This window comes from Rhagoletis zephyria, unplaced genomic scaffold, assembly GCF_001687245.7.
Source record: "Rhagoletis zephyria isolate East Lansing unplaced genomic scaffold, Rhagoletis_zephyria_1.1 Rzeph_scaffold_00107, whole genome shotgun sequence".
Lineage (NCBI taxonomy): Eukaryota > Metazoa > Arthropoda > Insecta > Diptera > Tephritidae > Rhagoletis > Rhagoletis zephyria.
This window is the reverse complement of record NW_016157191.1, coordinates 491,468-507,686: the sequence shown is the minus strand read 5'-3', so window position 1 is coordinate 507,686 and position 16,219 is coordinate 491,468. Positions and strand designations below refer to the sequence as shown.

General features: G+C 33.7%; 1 protein-coding gene across 1 annotated transcript; it reads right to left on the bottom strand.

Moving 5' to 3' along the window:
- Window positions 1–3,643: 3,643 nt before the first annotated feature.
- Window positions 3,644–15,966, bottom strand: LOC108377574 (lysosomal-associated transmembrane protein 4A). The gene is made up of 5 exons (XM_017633848.1): window positions 15,809–15,966; window positions 15,445–15,630; window positions 6,525–6,711; window positions 6,307–6,445; window positions 3,644–6,236 (listed from the first exon to the last, which is right to left on the bottom strand). The coding sequence occupies exons 2-5, from the start codon at window positions 15,553–15,555 to the stop codon at window positions 5,471–5,473; spliced, it is 1,203 nt and encodes a 400-aa protein (XP_017489337.1). The 5' UTR covers window positions 15,556–15,630; window positions 15,809–15,966; the 3' UTR covers window positions 3,644–5,470.
- Window positions 15,967–16,219: the final 253 nt, after the last annotated feature.

The following is a 16,219-nucleotide window of genomic DNA, read 5'->3' as shown; positions in this document are numbered from 1 at the left end:
AGCTTGCAGGGAGCGATAGCAACAACGTTTGGAAACACATTCGAAAGACGGTGTTTAGAAGGATCTGCCTGCACTAGGAATGCAGAAACTGGTATAACTTGACAAAGGGGAAGGCAGCTGTCGATTTGTTTCCCAACCTAAACCGACAAAGTCTCCACCGAATTTTTTCATTAATCGGAACCTTAACTCTCCACTCATGAGGTCATGCGACTTTAACGCAGGTTAACTGTTTAAAAACGCCAAATACATATTTTGAGTGTTTTTAGAAACTCTCCATTCTCCACAGACATGGTGCAAACGGACCTAAAACTTGTTTAGGATTGTGTGGATTTGTAATATAATTTACAACGTCTACAAAAGCGGAGTTTCTGAAAACACTCACATTGACGTATTTAAATGATCGTTGCCTTAAAAAAAATCGTATGATTTCGTGAGTGGAGAGTTAAGGTTCCGGTTAATGAATAAATTCGGTGGAGACTTTTGTCGGTTTTCAAAAGCTCTATACTTTTTGTAGAGTGGTTCAAGTTACTCCAAAATGACAGAAATTATGTAAATTCTATTGATTTAATAATATCTACACTTTTTTTAGAGTTCTATGCCCCAATAAACTTATTTTAATTTAATTCGAACCAAGGATGCATTTAATTTAATTTATTTTATTTAATATTATATTGAAAACATTAGTGCATTAAGATGTAATCTTTACTTGCACAATGATACAAACAAATTGCAAGAAATAAAATAAAAAGTACAGATAATAATTAATATTACAATATAGATTAAGGTAATGTGAACGTTGAATTACAAATCATATATTCTAAAATAAAACAAAGGTAAGCTTATAACCACTATTCTTGATCACGCTTGGAAGAAAAAAAGTTAAATATGAGTTTTTTGAAGTTGCCTATGTGCAACGCGTTCTTCAAGGACAGTGGAAGGGAGTTCCAGAGCCTTACCCCATTAATAAAAAACAGTCTTGAAGTGAATAAATAGTTAAATCTCGGAAGAATAAGACCTGACGAACGTGTACTCTTGGAGAACTTAAGTTTATTGTACAGATATTCCGGGCTCTTCGTGATAAATAATTTGAACATAAAAATGCAATTACGCGCGTTCAGAAAATTTTGTAAATCACAGCCAAGTATAGAATTACGCATAGATGAGAGATGATCGTATTTCTTTAAACCAAATACATACCTTGTGGCAGAGTTAATGGCGATATTCAATTTTTGGAGTGAATGAGAGTCTAATTTGCCGTAGACGATTTCAAAGTACGTGATATAAGGAACAATTAAACTTGTAATTAACTTTTTCTTAGTGGCTACCGGTACATAAGGTGAAGTTACTCTAAGACATCGTAGAGTAAAAAATATTTTACTCACAACTTCATTAACATGATCATCACACGCAAGTCTAGAGTTAATAACGAAACCCAAATTCCTGGCTTTGTCAACTAATTTAAGCTGGTTGGCACCAATAAATAAGTTGGGAATATCCGATGCCAAAAATTTATCTTTAGCGACAGGTATTACACAAGATTTTTGAGCATTGAGGCAAAGTAAATTCTCCCTAGACCATGCAAATATTGAGCTTAAGTCCTCGTTAAGTTGTAGACAAATATCCTGAATCGATCCAATTTTATTAGAAACATACAGCTGCACATCATCGGCATAGGCGTGTAAGCGCGCATGAGTGCAGGTGCTGAAAATGTCATTTATGAAAATGCTAAACAAAAGGGGGCCCAATATGGATCCCTGAGGGACACCAGAGTATATATGCACGAGGTTAGAACAATTATTGCCGATTTTCACCTTTTGAAACCTGTCGCTCAAATAGCTCTCTATGAGTTTTACTGCAGTTTTGCTGAAGCTGAAATACTTAGCTAGTTTTTCACACAATAAATTGTGGTTTACAGAATCAAAAGCCTTAGAAAAATCAAGCAGACAAAGTAGTGTTAAATGACCTTGATCGAATGGCTGACGTATATCGTCTAAGACTTTAACAACAGCAGTAGAACAGGAGTGACCAGCTCTGAAACCACTCTGCAGAGGGTTTAGGAGTTTATTTTTATGAATGAAGTCGGATATTTGCTGCGCTAAAAGCATCTCAAAAACCTTAGAAAGTCCTGTTAATATACTTATGGGCCTGAATTCACAAATCAGAGAGGCACCAGGTTTTTTGGCTATTGGTGTGACATTTGCTACTTTCCACTTGGATGGAAAGCACGAAGTGGTTAAACAGTGATTGAGTATGTGTGTAAAGCAAGCGAGAATGTAAGGCAAAATTAATTTGACAAACTTTATCGGAAGCTCATCATTCCCCACAGCATTAGATTTAATACTGCATACACATCTGGCCACTTCCTCCTCGCAAACGGAACTAAATTGAAATCTCGAGAGGGTGTGTTGGTCAGAAGACGAAGAAGTGGTATTTGTTACAGACGTGTAATTAGTCAAGCAACTACTTGAAGCAAAAAAATTATTGAGTTCATTGGGATCAAGTGAGCAGGGTATTTCTGAGCTTGACCGCACGCCCAACCTTTTCAAATTTCCCCAGAGCTGTTTAGGAGGCAACGATACGTTAAGCTTTGCGCAGAAGAAGTTCTTCTTAGCTAGCCGTACAGAAATAGTAGCCGAATTCCGGGCACGTTTGTAGAGGTTCCAATTTTCCTCTGTTGGCCTCCTTTTCCAGGTGTTGTAGGAAATATTACGCTTTTTAATCGCTAATTTAACTTCTTTGTTAAACCATGGACAGGAGCGTGACTTAGAGATACACTGGCGAATAGGTACATGCTTATTAAAGAAATATAAGATATTTTGTACCAAGAAGTCTAGTTTTTCGTCAGCAGTTACTAGCTGCCAACAAAAATTCCAATGGATCCGGTTTAAATCCGAAAACAACGCATCAAATTTAATGGCCTTATAGTCACGGTAATAGAACTTCGTCTCTTCTTCAGCTTTGTTATTTAACTTAAAGTCGAACGAACAAAAAATTAAATCGTGGTCAGAGATGAAAGACATTTGGTCAAACAAACGCACAGAAGTAGACCTTGGAACTATGAAAATGTCATGTTTCGAGCAAAAAATTTGTAAATATAGTAAGCAAACTCAAACCAAATGTTGTCTGTTTTTTGTCTTTATTTATCCACAAGTTAAAGCACACTGATTGCACCGCAATACAAGTGCGCGCTCTCATGACAAATCTTCGTATCATAAACTACCGTTATTCGAATACTTTTTTTGTAAGTTTTTCTATATTTAATGTGTAGTACATATGTATTGTATTTCATTATATTATGCGTATAATATAATATATGATAATAACCATTATTTAATTGCATAATAGTTTTGATAAATATTTTAGTTATAATTATACGAAAGTCTTCTTATACGATATTACAAAAAGGATATAGTAAATTTTGGAATACTAAAAACTAGCGGCTAAAATGTTTTTGATGAAATACATAAATCAAAAGAATATTAAATTAAATTGTAACATGGTAAGTTGTTGAGGCGCATAAAAAATTGTAAGAGGAAAAAATTTAAATTAAAAAAAAAACAAGTTATAAAAAAATTAAAATATTAAAAAACATGTTATGCAATTTCGAAATTAAGAACAAAATATTTTTTCACAAACGGTGGTGATAAGTTGTTGTGGCGCGTGAGAAGTTGTTAAGAGGGAAAATTTTAAATTAAAAAATATGTGATATACAACTTTGAAATTAAAAATAACAAAAAATTTTGATAAAACAAAAATTAAAAAAGTCAGGGTATAAATGCCTCGTAACTGTGTAAACCTCGTAAATAAACCGGGTTTCCGTACAAAATTAAACAATTTTACGAGGTTTGCGTGGATATGAGACTTTGTATGTAAATATTTAAAACCCGAAACGTTAGGTATACTAAATAAGTAAATAATATGAAAATACTCTAATGCCTTTGAATTTGATGTAATTTATAAAAATAACAATTTAATGTTTATTTTACATCTAAACGTTGAAATTTAAATTGTGCGACAGTGCAGAAATTCAAAACTAAAATATGTTTTAGTTGTAATTTTTTATATTGTAGATAATGGTTTCACTACTTTTTTTTTTAGTATAAGTATATTTTGGACATTATTTCTTTACACAATAAAAACGTCGTTATTTGCGACATATACCCTTAACAACACATTTAGTTGAATATGCATATATGTGTAAGTAGTCGTGTTTGTGTGTGTGTGTGTTTATCAAGTTTTTAGCCATATACGCTTATATTTTTGTATAATGTATGTATTTATATCCAAATTATTTACTGCAAGTGTTTTTTCTTTTTGTTAACGCTTAGCTTTTGGTATTTATTTATCGTTTAAGTAGTTTTTGCTGTATACAATTCTTAAAATTTCATTCAGTTTTCATACACTATTTGAAATCGTTTGTAAAATCACTAAATTTCTGGGGTATTACTTTCACTTCCACTTTTAACACGCTTTAGCATTCATTCAAATAGTAAAATTTTTTTGTTTCCTTTTTTTCTGTGTGTGTGATATTAGAATACATACATTTAGAGCGAAAAGTTGTTAATTTTTATTGTTTATCATTGTATTTTTTTTTTGCTTTGCATCTTTTTTTAGCACTTGATAATGTAGTTTCGCAGTTGTGTTTGAAAATTTTAACAATTTTTGTTAGTTTTATAGCAATTTTTGCATTGGAGACTTTTTCTGATAAATAATTTTCTCTTTAGTTTTGCTTAAAACCTTTTTACTTTAGTTTCTATTCTATTATTTATATGTATGTATATTTATTTCCAATCACTCGTGTCTTTCCTAAATTTTGTTTAGTAAAAAAAAGCATCGAAAATGTCAACAACCAAAGATAGCTAAAAAAATGTGCTGCCAAAAAATTATATACCAATCTCTCCACTCAATACCTAAAGCAAAAAATATTTTTCTTGAAAATTTACGTAGTATGTAGCATAAAACCGAGACTCAACAATAATTAAAGGTTTTAAGCGCTCCAAAAATGCCCATTTTTTGCGTTCTTAAGAAACTACGGTGTCAAAGTTAGAAAATTTCTAATCAGAAAAACTTAAATAGCGAGCATCATTTATTAAAAAAAAACTCTTTAAACTATTTTCCACGTTTTTTTTTCTTTTGGTGTGCGAATAAATATTTTGTTTACAAAAAAATTTCCAACAATTTCGGAACGGAGTCTCTGCTTCCATAACTTGAGCGTCACAAAAAGAAACATTTACAATTCAAGTCAAAATTTAAGCCAAACGTCCTTACGAAAAACAAAAAAAAATATCTCTCACGAAAGCCATTATTTAGCCGTACTCTTCACAAACTGTGGATATACAATCATGTTGTTATTTGAACATTCTTAACTTGTTACGAAAATCGCTGTCTTTTCATATACAAAACCACTCTTCACATCCTCATAAAACTCCTCAGGCATAACGCGTATTGCCGCAATAATCACTCACTGCGCTTAAGCCTGACTCTCATTTCTATTGTCTGCTTGTGGCGACTGTGGTTGTCCCAAGCGCGGCTCTCCATTTCCAACGGTCACCCTGATAGCGCCATTAATGTAAGGGGGCGGTGGCGTCAACTCGCCAGTAGCACGTACTGTATCTGCTGCAGCCGCAGGGGCAGCGATATTATCCGACTCAGTGGGGGCAGTAGCAACGGTTTCAACACTCTCAGCGCCGATGCTTGCTTCATTTCGTCTCATTGGCGGTGTATTTGCATTCACATGCACTGTGTTATTATTGTTCGGTGTATCATTGTTGTTGTCCATGGTATCGTCAGCGGTGACCACTGCAGCGCCAGCAGCAACCACATTATTGGCCGCATCTACCTCGGCATCGACACGCTGATAGTTGGACATAGCCACCTGATAGGATGGTGGTGGTGCTTGCTTCAAATACTGTGCAATAGCTTCGTCATAATTTGGCAAGAGTGTTGTGTAGGCGCGCTCTTCGCCCACCAGTCCAGCGCCACCCAATTCAGGCATCACACAAGGGAGAAGGGTGCGTAGATTTTGCTGACGCAGCGTAAGATACTTGTAACAACGCCAAACAACGCCGATGGCATAGGCCTTCAAGAAGACAATGCAAATGAAAACAACCAAAACGATAACCATCAGCTCTTCCTGTGACATCTCGAGTAATTTCTCGCGCCAAGGGAGGCGGTGTGATTCGGCGATTAGGCGGTGTATAGCTTGTAGGTAACAAATGTAGCCAGCAGCAGTGAGACTGTGTTAGAGAATTAGAAAGAAAGCTTAAAAAAAAGATTTTATATGATTTATGTTAATTTTAAACTTACGTAGTGATGGCAAAATCAAACAGCTGCAAACAGAAAAATGGTAACAAATGTGAGGGTTTACCCTTGAGTGTGCCGTAGATCATCATGAGTGTAATAGCGATCATACAGGTGCAAACTAAGCCGCCCATATCAAAATTTTCTGTAAAATATATAAGGAGAAATGGAATATAGGGTTTAGCAGGGGAAATAATGGATTTAAAAGTTTTATTTTTACTTACGATATTGTTTGCGATAGTTGAGCGAATGATCGCGATATGGGTATGGTGGATCCACCTTGCTAAGCGGTGTGGGCAAGGCGGGCGCGCTTAAATCGACTGTATAGTCGTAGCCGCTCTCGAGCTCTTCCATCATATGCGGATTGCGCCATATTACAGCGAGTAGACTGAGTGCCAAAATATTCAAAAACTGAAAAGACAGTTGAATTAGCAGTTTAGAAATTTTATAGAAAAGATAATCTAACTATAATTTAACTATAATTTAAAAACGCGAAAAATCATGTTTTCCAAACTCTCAGATTCTCCCAAAAAAGTCTACACTTTTTACTGTTTATAAGGAACCCATTAATTTTTTTAAATGTTTTATTCTTTGATATATTTTAGATAAGCAAAAAACTTTAAACTTTTAAGTGCTTTCAATAACTCCCTACTTTATTATAGAAGATATGCTAAATGATTTAAGAATACTAGTACATTAATGACAAGAGGTTTTTATTTAATCTTGGACAACACATTTCTAAATATATTTTAAAAACGTGAAAACCCAATATTCGCAACCTTGTTACGAATTTCGAAAAATTTTACAAATTTTTATCTAAATTTCAAGCTTTTCAACCAGAATTTTTATAAAATTTTTGAGTATGCAGTTAACAGGCTTATAAAATTTTAGTAAAATAGATGAAAGTACAGAGCGGCTAAAATTTTGCATTGATTTTTAATAATTTTTTTTGCTGACGGCTTTTGCGGTTTTTTTCATATGAGGAGCGAAATTTAGGAAAACTGGCGTTGGCTTTTATTTTTTTCGCAAACGGTCTTGCGCATAGTCTTCCACAAAAAATTCGTGTTTATTAGAAAAAACGGTGCAGAACGCCGTCAATAAAAAAAATTTAAAAATTAATGCCAGTTTTTTGCCGCTCAAAATTTACACTTATTTTACTAAAATTTTATAGGCCTGTTGATTGCATATCCAAAAATTTTATAAAAATTCTGGTTACAAAGCTCGAAATTTAGATAAAAATTTGTGATATTTTTCTAAATTCTGTATATAGTTTGACAGCGTGATTTATATGATTTTTTTTTTTAAGTATGAAACATATTTTTATAAAAAACTAACAAAAAATTTAGCTTGAAAAACATTGTTTTATTAAAAACGAAACACCATTCATCCTCTTTTGCCCGCCACTGTATAATATCGGGAAGGAAATAAATAGGAAAAAGTGCTAACGTTCTGTTATGAAGTCGATCGAAATAAGCAAACCACGATTTCAAAAGCGAAAATTGGTTGGAGTAACAAATACGCATATACAATTACATACATACATACATATGTACGAAGAGGCGTACCACCAGCTAAAAATAACATTGAAGTTTATTTAAAGCAAAATTTCCATTTATCGTGCGCGTCATAAAGACATGTCCGGCATGGTTAAATTCAATACAATTACTTATGTATGTACATACATATGTAGCATGACAAAAAGAAGACAATAAAAAATGTCAAGACGTATGAAAAAAAGCAGGCATCTGAATCTCAGAGCTTGAATTACAAATTAGTGTAAACTTCAATGAATGTTAAAAAATAATTAACGGGCGCAGCGCGCCAATGTTTACCCGAATTGTTATTAGATATTACGGCAGAGTCAGCTGAATTGAAATCACGTTTACAGGCAAGGCATTTATTTGCTTATTTTATATGATTTGTTATTTTATTTGTTGTATTTTATATTTTTTGAGTTGTATGCTTTATATAGCAATTAGCGCATTGTATCAGAAGGGCAAGCAAAAGTATATACCCTGACGTAGCTTCTTTTAAAAGCCGGAAAGCTGTCGAGACAAACGTAAATAATATGTATGTACTTCCAAATACATACTCGTATACTGAAATACTAAAAGTGTCTCACAAGAAAAGCGCGTGTTGCTGTTGAAGCGTAACGCGCCGTTCAATGGCCTGATTTTGCAAGATTCTTCGGTGATCGCGGACTTAGTGTGAAAGTATAAGTGAATGGGTTAATAACCAAAGGGAATAAGTCAGCAAACACCAAGTTTTATGATATTTGATGGATTTCCCTAAAATGAATCGAACTGCACCAAAATTTCCATATCGGAAAAATGCTTACTTATTCCCTCTGGTAATTAACCGATTCAAGTACTAACTAATTGACTCTATTCCCTTGATTCGGGCTGCTTTTTGAATGATGTCCACGATTTACTAGATTGGAGCGCACCGAATACCTCGTCGTTTCCCGAGATACCTTGCTACTTTGGTTTGGAGATAAACCGGTTTCGGTGTTGTCCCATCTTAAGTGTAATTTTTCGTTCTGAATAATTTCTGTTTGTCAGTCACTATTTATAGCCTTGCTAAATCGTCGTTGGTTCTTCTTCGTTAGGTACGTCTTAGCGGGCTATATTCCTTAGTTCACCCAGTAGTTGTTGTTCTGTGTATACATCCTCCTGCGTTCCATTTTTTATGGTAGTTGCAGGGTTTGTCTTGTTTAGGTTTAGGATAAGTTAAACTGGCTGGCTGTGCGCCATGGTCTGTAGAGGTACCAAATGAAGACTGAACCCTAAGTAGGCTTATAACAGACAACATTTCCGCAAGTAGGCAGTGACCTGTCTGTTGTTGTTGTTGTTGTCTGTAAACCTGTCTGCTTAAGTGTTAAACTGTTCCATCTCGGAATCACTTATCTTTGCATAACCCTGTTGATCTCATTTTGTATTTTTTTTAGACGTTATTTTGTGTCGTTTATACAGGGTGGCGACGAATTACTGTTATCCATTTTTTTTTAACCGACTTCCAAAAAAGGAGGAGGTTATCAGTTCGTCGGAATATATATATATTTTTTTTTTTTATGTATGTTACCGCATAACTTTGTACCACGTCAACCGATTTCGATAATTCTTTTTGCATCGGAAAGGGAGTGCCTCAGAGGAGGTCCCATAATAATCTGGTTAAGATCCGATCAGCGGATCATGAGATATATATATATATATTTTTTTTTTTTATGTATGTTACCGCATAACTTTGTACCACGTCAACCGATTTCGATAATTCTTTTTGCATCGGAAAGGGAGTGCCTCAGAGGAGGTCCCATAATAATCTGGTTAAGATCCGATCAGCGGATCATGAGATATATATATATATATTTTTTATATGGGAGTTGAAGTCGGTTTTTTTTTGCTAAAAGTTACTTGTTTTACTAAAAGGATCCTTTGTAGATTTTGCGAAAAAAGTATTTTATCGTAAATTTTCCACAGATTTTACTTGAATTTTATTGGTTAGTTTTTACACAAGCGGCAGCAAGTCTTCGTCGGTTAATTTATTCTATATCATTACACTTCTTTACACTCCCCCCTCCTGTCGAACATAAAGCCTCATACTCAGAAAACGAATAGACTCGGAACTGGTGACTAGGACGGCCATTCATTCGACCAACCCTTTCTTTTGTCTTTTTTTATACAAAGTCTAAGAAAAAATACACCTAAAAAGACTTGCGTGTACGTTTCTCCCAAAGTTAGCACTGCTGACAAATGGAAATAAGGATTTAAGTTTTAAAACTGCTTAATAAAATTAAAGTAAAATCTGTGGAAAATTAAGAATTAAATATGTTTTCTATTAAAAAACAAATGCATAACAGTTATTCTTCGCCATGCTGTACAACACGTAGGTTTGCTTTTCAAGTATAGGGTACTTTTAGTACTGGAACCTAATGCAACCTACATATTCGTAGCTAGCTTCTTTATTGCTTGCCTGCAAAAATGTGATATGCGTGAAATGTGGCTGCTGTTGTAGCAGCATGAAAATTAACGTCCTCGATTCAAAAAAGGCGGCGTCCTAAATCATCAGCATTGCCCCACCGATAGAAGAATTTGATGACAAATACTTAACGATTTCACTTAGCTATGCGGGGTTTTGTGACAACCCTACATGCATATTTTCCTATTTGATTCGCTTTTTTATCGCTCCCAATGTTTGCCTTAACACCTCATTCTTTTAACAAATTTGTTTAATTTTCTATTTAGCTATTCCTTCCTGCACTCTTTTTGCACAATTTATTTTTCTTGCATTTTACAGCCCGTCAGTCAGTCTAGGTGGTATGTTTGGACATCCATTTTGAGTTCCTGATAAGACGATTAATGCACGCAAAGATTCCACTATGGATTAGCTGCATTAAAATACTATAAAAGATTCATATTTAGTAACCAGTAGCAGCAATAAACCCGATCTTGCATTTGCATACCCCTAGCTCAGCTCATTACCATTCAGTTGCCAAGCGTGCTCATGCATCTCTGAAGCAGTTTTACTTTTTCGAACCGACTACACCAGGTACACCGCTGAGGTGCATGTGTCACGCTTCTATCTTTGTTGTATATGAGGAACTGCTATTCATAAATGAGCCAAAGATGTTTGCTTGCATATTTTGTGTTAAATATTTATCTTTTGAAGCAATATATCTCGTATGTTTGCATATGAGTTTATGTCTGAAATTCATTTTGCTTTATTTTTCTTTTTTGAGTTGATATATCGCTGGCTTAAAGGTGAAAAGTGGATAAGTCCAACTTTTATGAAAACTTACATTTTGATGCAGGAAGCAACGAAAATTAAAAATACATCTTTTCCCAAAAGACCGAATTACATACATATTTTTTATTTGTATTTTGTATTTTTTTTTTTCATATGAAGCCAGGTTTTGCTTTGAATACGCCAAAACGTTATCAAGGTTTTGAAAAATATTTGAATAAAATGAGTTTGGGAAGTTTTTCTCTGCTGCAACACTCTAAAATCCCTATCAAATTTTTGTTAATTAATGGCCAAATCTGTGGGGTGCTTCAAGGTTTTTATGAAAAATGGAAAAGCAACAATAATTTGAAAAACTGGTAGAAGTGATAGCTATTTCGGAAATCACCACATTTCCTCATCAGACTTCTTTCAGTAGGATTCGAACCGACGATCCCACTGACTCAGCCAGTTGCCTATGCACCGTGCTAAGTACGCCTTGTAAATTATCGTTTGCTTTTTTCCACTATTTTCATTTTTGTTATGCCAACACAATCAAGCGCAGCTATTCCGCTGCAATTCACTTGATCATGTGGTTGTTGGTTTTGTTGGTTTGTGCTAATAATTCTATTTTTAGAATGCTTAACTTTTAGGTGTGCTCGTCCTTAAGTTATTTGTTTTTTGTTATTTTTTGGCCTTTTAACAATTATATTCAACAATTTTATAATGAGCTCGAGGCCATTTTTTAAATGAAAATTTATTGTGGAAAAGCAACAATAATTTGAAAAAATGGTAGAAGTGATAGCTATTTCGGAAATCACCACATTTCCTCATCAGACTTCTTTCAGTAGGATTCGAACCGACGATCCCACTGGCTCAGCCAGTTCCCTTGGCACCGTGCTAAGTACGCCTTGTAAATTATCGTTTGCTTTTTTCCACTATTTTCATTTAAAACGGCCTCGAGCTCAATATAAATAGTTGAGTAGGTCCTATAAAATGTGATTAATATTTAACTACCTACTTATTAAAGTATGTTCTGCATTTTTTTTTTTTGTATCGAAGAATATAATATGTAACACCGCAAATTCTTAGCCACTGCAAATGTGCACCTTATTATTCTTAACAAAAAGTTTGTCGCAAAACTTTGTTGAATTATTATCATTTGCATTTGAATATTTCTCATTTTTCTACAAAGTTTGAAAATTAGACTTTCATATATGGTCGCGTCCCTATTATTTTTCACACGACAAAAATACATATTAGGCGATAAAAAAATTGTGCCATTTTTAGACAACTTTATATTTTGAGGTAAGGTTAGGAAATCTTTCTTCTATTCAAAAGTTTAGGTGGTTCCAAGGCGAATTTTATTCTATTGCATCATTGCTAAAAGATTTATAGGTCCTTAAAGGAATTTGATAACAAAAAATATTTAATCCGGAAACTCTAAAAAATTTGTATAAGCCGTTCAAGATTGTTGCACGTAGATTTAAATTTAATTTAATAGCTTAAAATTTATTAATTTATCACTTTCTCAACAATGCTCATAAAAAGTTCAAAGACGCCTAGGCCTGACAAAAAATGTTCCAATCAATTGCATATGTATGAGCGAACCACCTTTTTCCAGCTAATCAAATAAATCAAATAGAATAGAATAAATCAGCAAGGCGTTCAGTTCAATATGTATAACGTCATCATATGCACACATTTATATACTTATGTGCATGCATTCATTTACAAAACATACATACACATACATTTACATACATACTGTGTATTTGTACAAAACCTTGTAAAATGAAAACGAAAAGAAACAACAACAATTTAACTCATAATTAGTATTACTGTGCAAAGAGTTGATAGATAAGAATTTGCAAATAAGCAACTTCTGAATAATGCCTATCATATTGCCCGTACCATGCATTAAATATACATAGATGTATGTATGATAAATACATAATTATTTAAGTATGTATGTATACGTACATATGTAGATAACAGCAGCTACAGCTGTGTACTGCATATGCATATAAATATTAGCAACAAAAGCAAAGTCAATAGACAGCGCAGCCACTAGCTGTATAATCGCCAGAATGCATGGTAAGCATTGTAATTCAGAAACAATGGCGTTTGTCAGTACTCATAAAAACGTGAACTTATGGCAGAATACAATAACACAATGCAGAGATTCAGTAAATGATGGTTTAGTAGAATCTGCATGTATGGGTAAGGCATCTACGCTCTAAGCTTGATTATGTAATGCATTGTACACTTATATACAAGCACTTCAAGCGATAAAGCGGTACAAATGTTTAACAAAAATATTGATAGCAAGGTAACCACAAAAGATGGAACAGCTGCTTTGAGGGCTTTGTACTGCCATTCGAGCTTTTTTTTTTTTTTAAATACGTATGAAACAAGAAATGAGAAACCGTGCATCAAAGGTTATCGTTTAAGCAATAAACGTGGCTTAGCAAGAATTTAAATATATACATATATTTATTCATTGCTGGTTAGAGTAATTCGAATGCAAGCACACGACGGGTATACGTATGTATGTGTGTTCAAAGCTTAGACATTTGTTTGCGGTTGACTTTGGCGGCTTGCCTATACTAGGCGTATATTATCTCATGAGTCATCGCAACAAAAATATTTAATTGTATGTTTTATGACAAATAAGAAGTGTTGATACGGTGTGTATACACACACATGCGTACCTACAAACAGTATAAATAGCGTTTACACAAAAAATAATCATGTTTCGCACATTGGTGTTTAATGGCCGCTCAAATAAACTGCTTTCTTGAGAAGAAATAAAAATAAACTTTCGATTTTGCTGTGAAGCATTTTAAATTACATATATACACAAATGCTATGGGGTATAAGCTAGACTATTTAGCATTATGAAACGTGAACTGGCAATTAAAAAGGCAAAAACAGTGAAACAAAATAAACCAAATTTCTGGGAAATGGCCAAATAAGCTGTACGTGCTTGGTGAATAACTGCCTTACTTAGCTGAAAGCTGCTTTTGCTTAAACTCGTTTCAGATATAGTATTTACATACAGTATCGGTCATATCTATAGCACGCCATTTCAAAGTGATATTGTGTGCCACTTATGTTTATTTATATATTTTTAAGAATTTTCAATTAAAATATTGTTCATTTTCGGACAAACCCCATATATACCCAAGTTCAACAATTTGTAGAAAACTACAAAAAAGTGTAACAAATTTTCACCTAAATTTCAAACTTTTTTCTCGGTAGTGATAGAATTTTTTTGAGGACACAGTTTTTTAGCCCCTGCAATTTTAGTCTGATAATGTGCAAATTTCAAGTGGCTACGAATTACCGTTAATTTTTTAGAATTTTTTTGTCGCATTGGCTTCCATATAATGAATAAACTCAATTTATTTGTATATGGAAGAAAACCGCAACATCCTTGCCGAAAAAAATTCTAAAAAATCAGCGGTAACTTTTAGCCACTTGAAACTTGCACAGTATCAGACTAAAATTGATTGGGCTATAAAACTGTGTATTCAGAAAAATTCAAACACTTCCGAGAAAAAAGTTTGAAATTTAGGTGAAAATTTGTTGCACTTTTTTGTAGTTTTCTATAAGTTTTTAAACTTGGGTTTATATGGGTTTTGTTAGATTAAGAACTGTATTTTAATTGAAAATTCTTAAAAATAAATAAATAAACATAAGTGGCACACAATATCACTTTGAAATGGCGTGCTATAGATATGACCGATACTGTACATATGTATGTATATTCTGTGGCCTTAAAAAAATAAGTCAACAAAATTAATTTTCGGTGCGACTACCTAGATATTTATGTGGCGCTTCATGTGACATTAATTTTTTATGTTTTACTTTACTTCCTTTGTTGAGTCTTGCATGTAAGTGCATAATATATTTTCATTTGGTTTTTCAACTAGCTAGATATGGCAACATATTAGATAACGTACAACCACTTTTTTAAAAAATTGTATTGGGTTGTACACTAATGATCAAGGCGCGTTCAAAGTTGAACCTTTAAACTATGTGTTAACCTATGTACTTTGTCCTTTCTATAAATATAAGCAAAATCAAAATCTACGTCAATACAATAATCCAATTTTGTTCGCATTATTAACTAATCAACGTCAGCCTATAATTACCACCTTGTTGCGCCTGCTTTTCTTTCTACTTTCTACTGCAAGCGACAAATACTTTTCAAACTTTCTTGGTATTATTTTGCTTGTCCTATGCAGTATTTGTGTTTTCCCACCTGCCAAGAAATCTGCCACCGGCAAGGAAATCACCGTCCAAAGTAAACACAATCGGAAACCACTAAAATCACACATATGTACAAGCTTTTGCGCCCAGCAAGCTTCTATACATACCATACATTCGCTTCTACATAAATATTAAAAAAAAAGAACTCACCAAATGCCAGAGGCCAATCATAATGGTGGCGGTATGAACGTGCAAACCAAAGCAGCAAGTCCATTCTTTATTACGCTGTTGTGGACCCATTTTGATGCGGATCCTTAGCATCGAAATGCCTGCCTTGTCGTTGTTGTGCTGTCACTAGACACTTTACACCTGCTCCTTTTATAAGTGTTCTGCTTACTGAAAAACGAAAAGAGAACAAAATTTGCACTTAAATTTAGATCAATGTTACTTTCTTGAAATGCCATTGAAAGGCCCAATAGTATAAAGAAAATTTGCATATATGTAGTACAAGAGGTCACAACACAACAATTTACAGCAATTTATCTTCAATTCATATTCATTGTGCATTAATTACCTATTTATTATTAGTTTATACAACCAAAAATTTAAAGGAGTTCCAAAAAATATATTTTTTTATATTCTCCAACAACGGCGAGGTCTATTTCACAAATTTTCACTTGCAAAGCAAAAAACGCAATACAGAAAAATTTACCAAGTCTCAAAAAATCACACAGAGTTGCACGGCTATCGGTGCTGCCAGAAAAGGATCAGTTTGAAAAGTAATGCTGCCACACCATCTCTTTATTATGGACAAAGAACGTAAATCCAAAGAACGTAAATCTAAATAGGTAAAAAGGGTAATTTCATACATAAATTACAACTTTACAACTTCCATACTAAAGAAGAAGTTAATAAAGGTCTTGCATAGCGCATTTACATATTTTATTTATTTATATTTGTTTAAAATCATAAAATGAAGTAGATC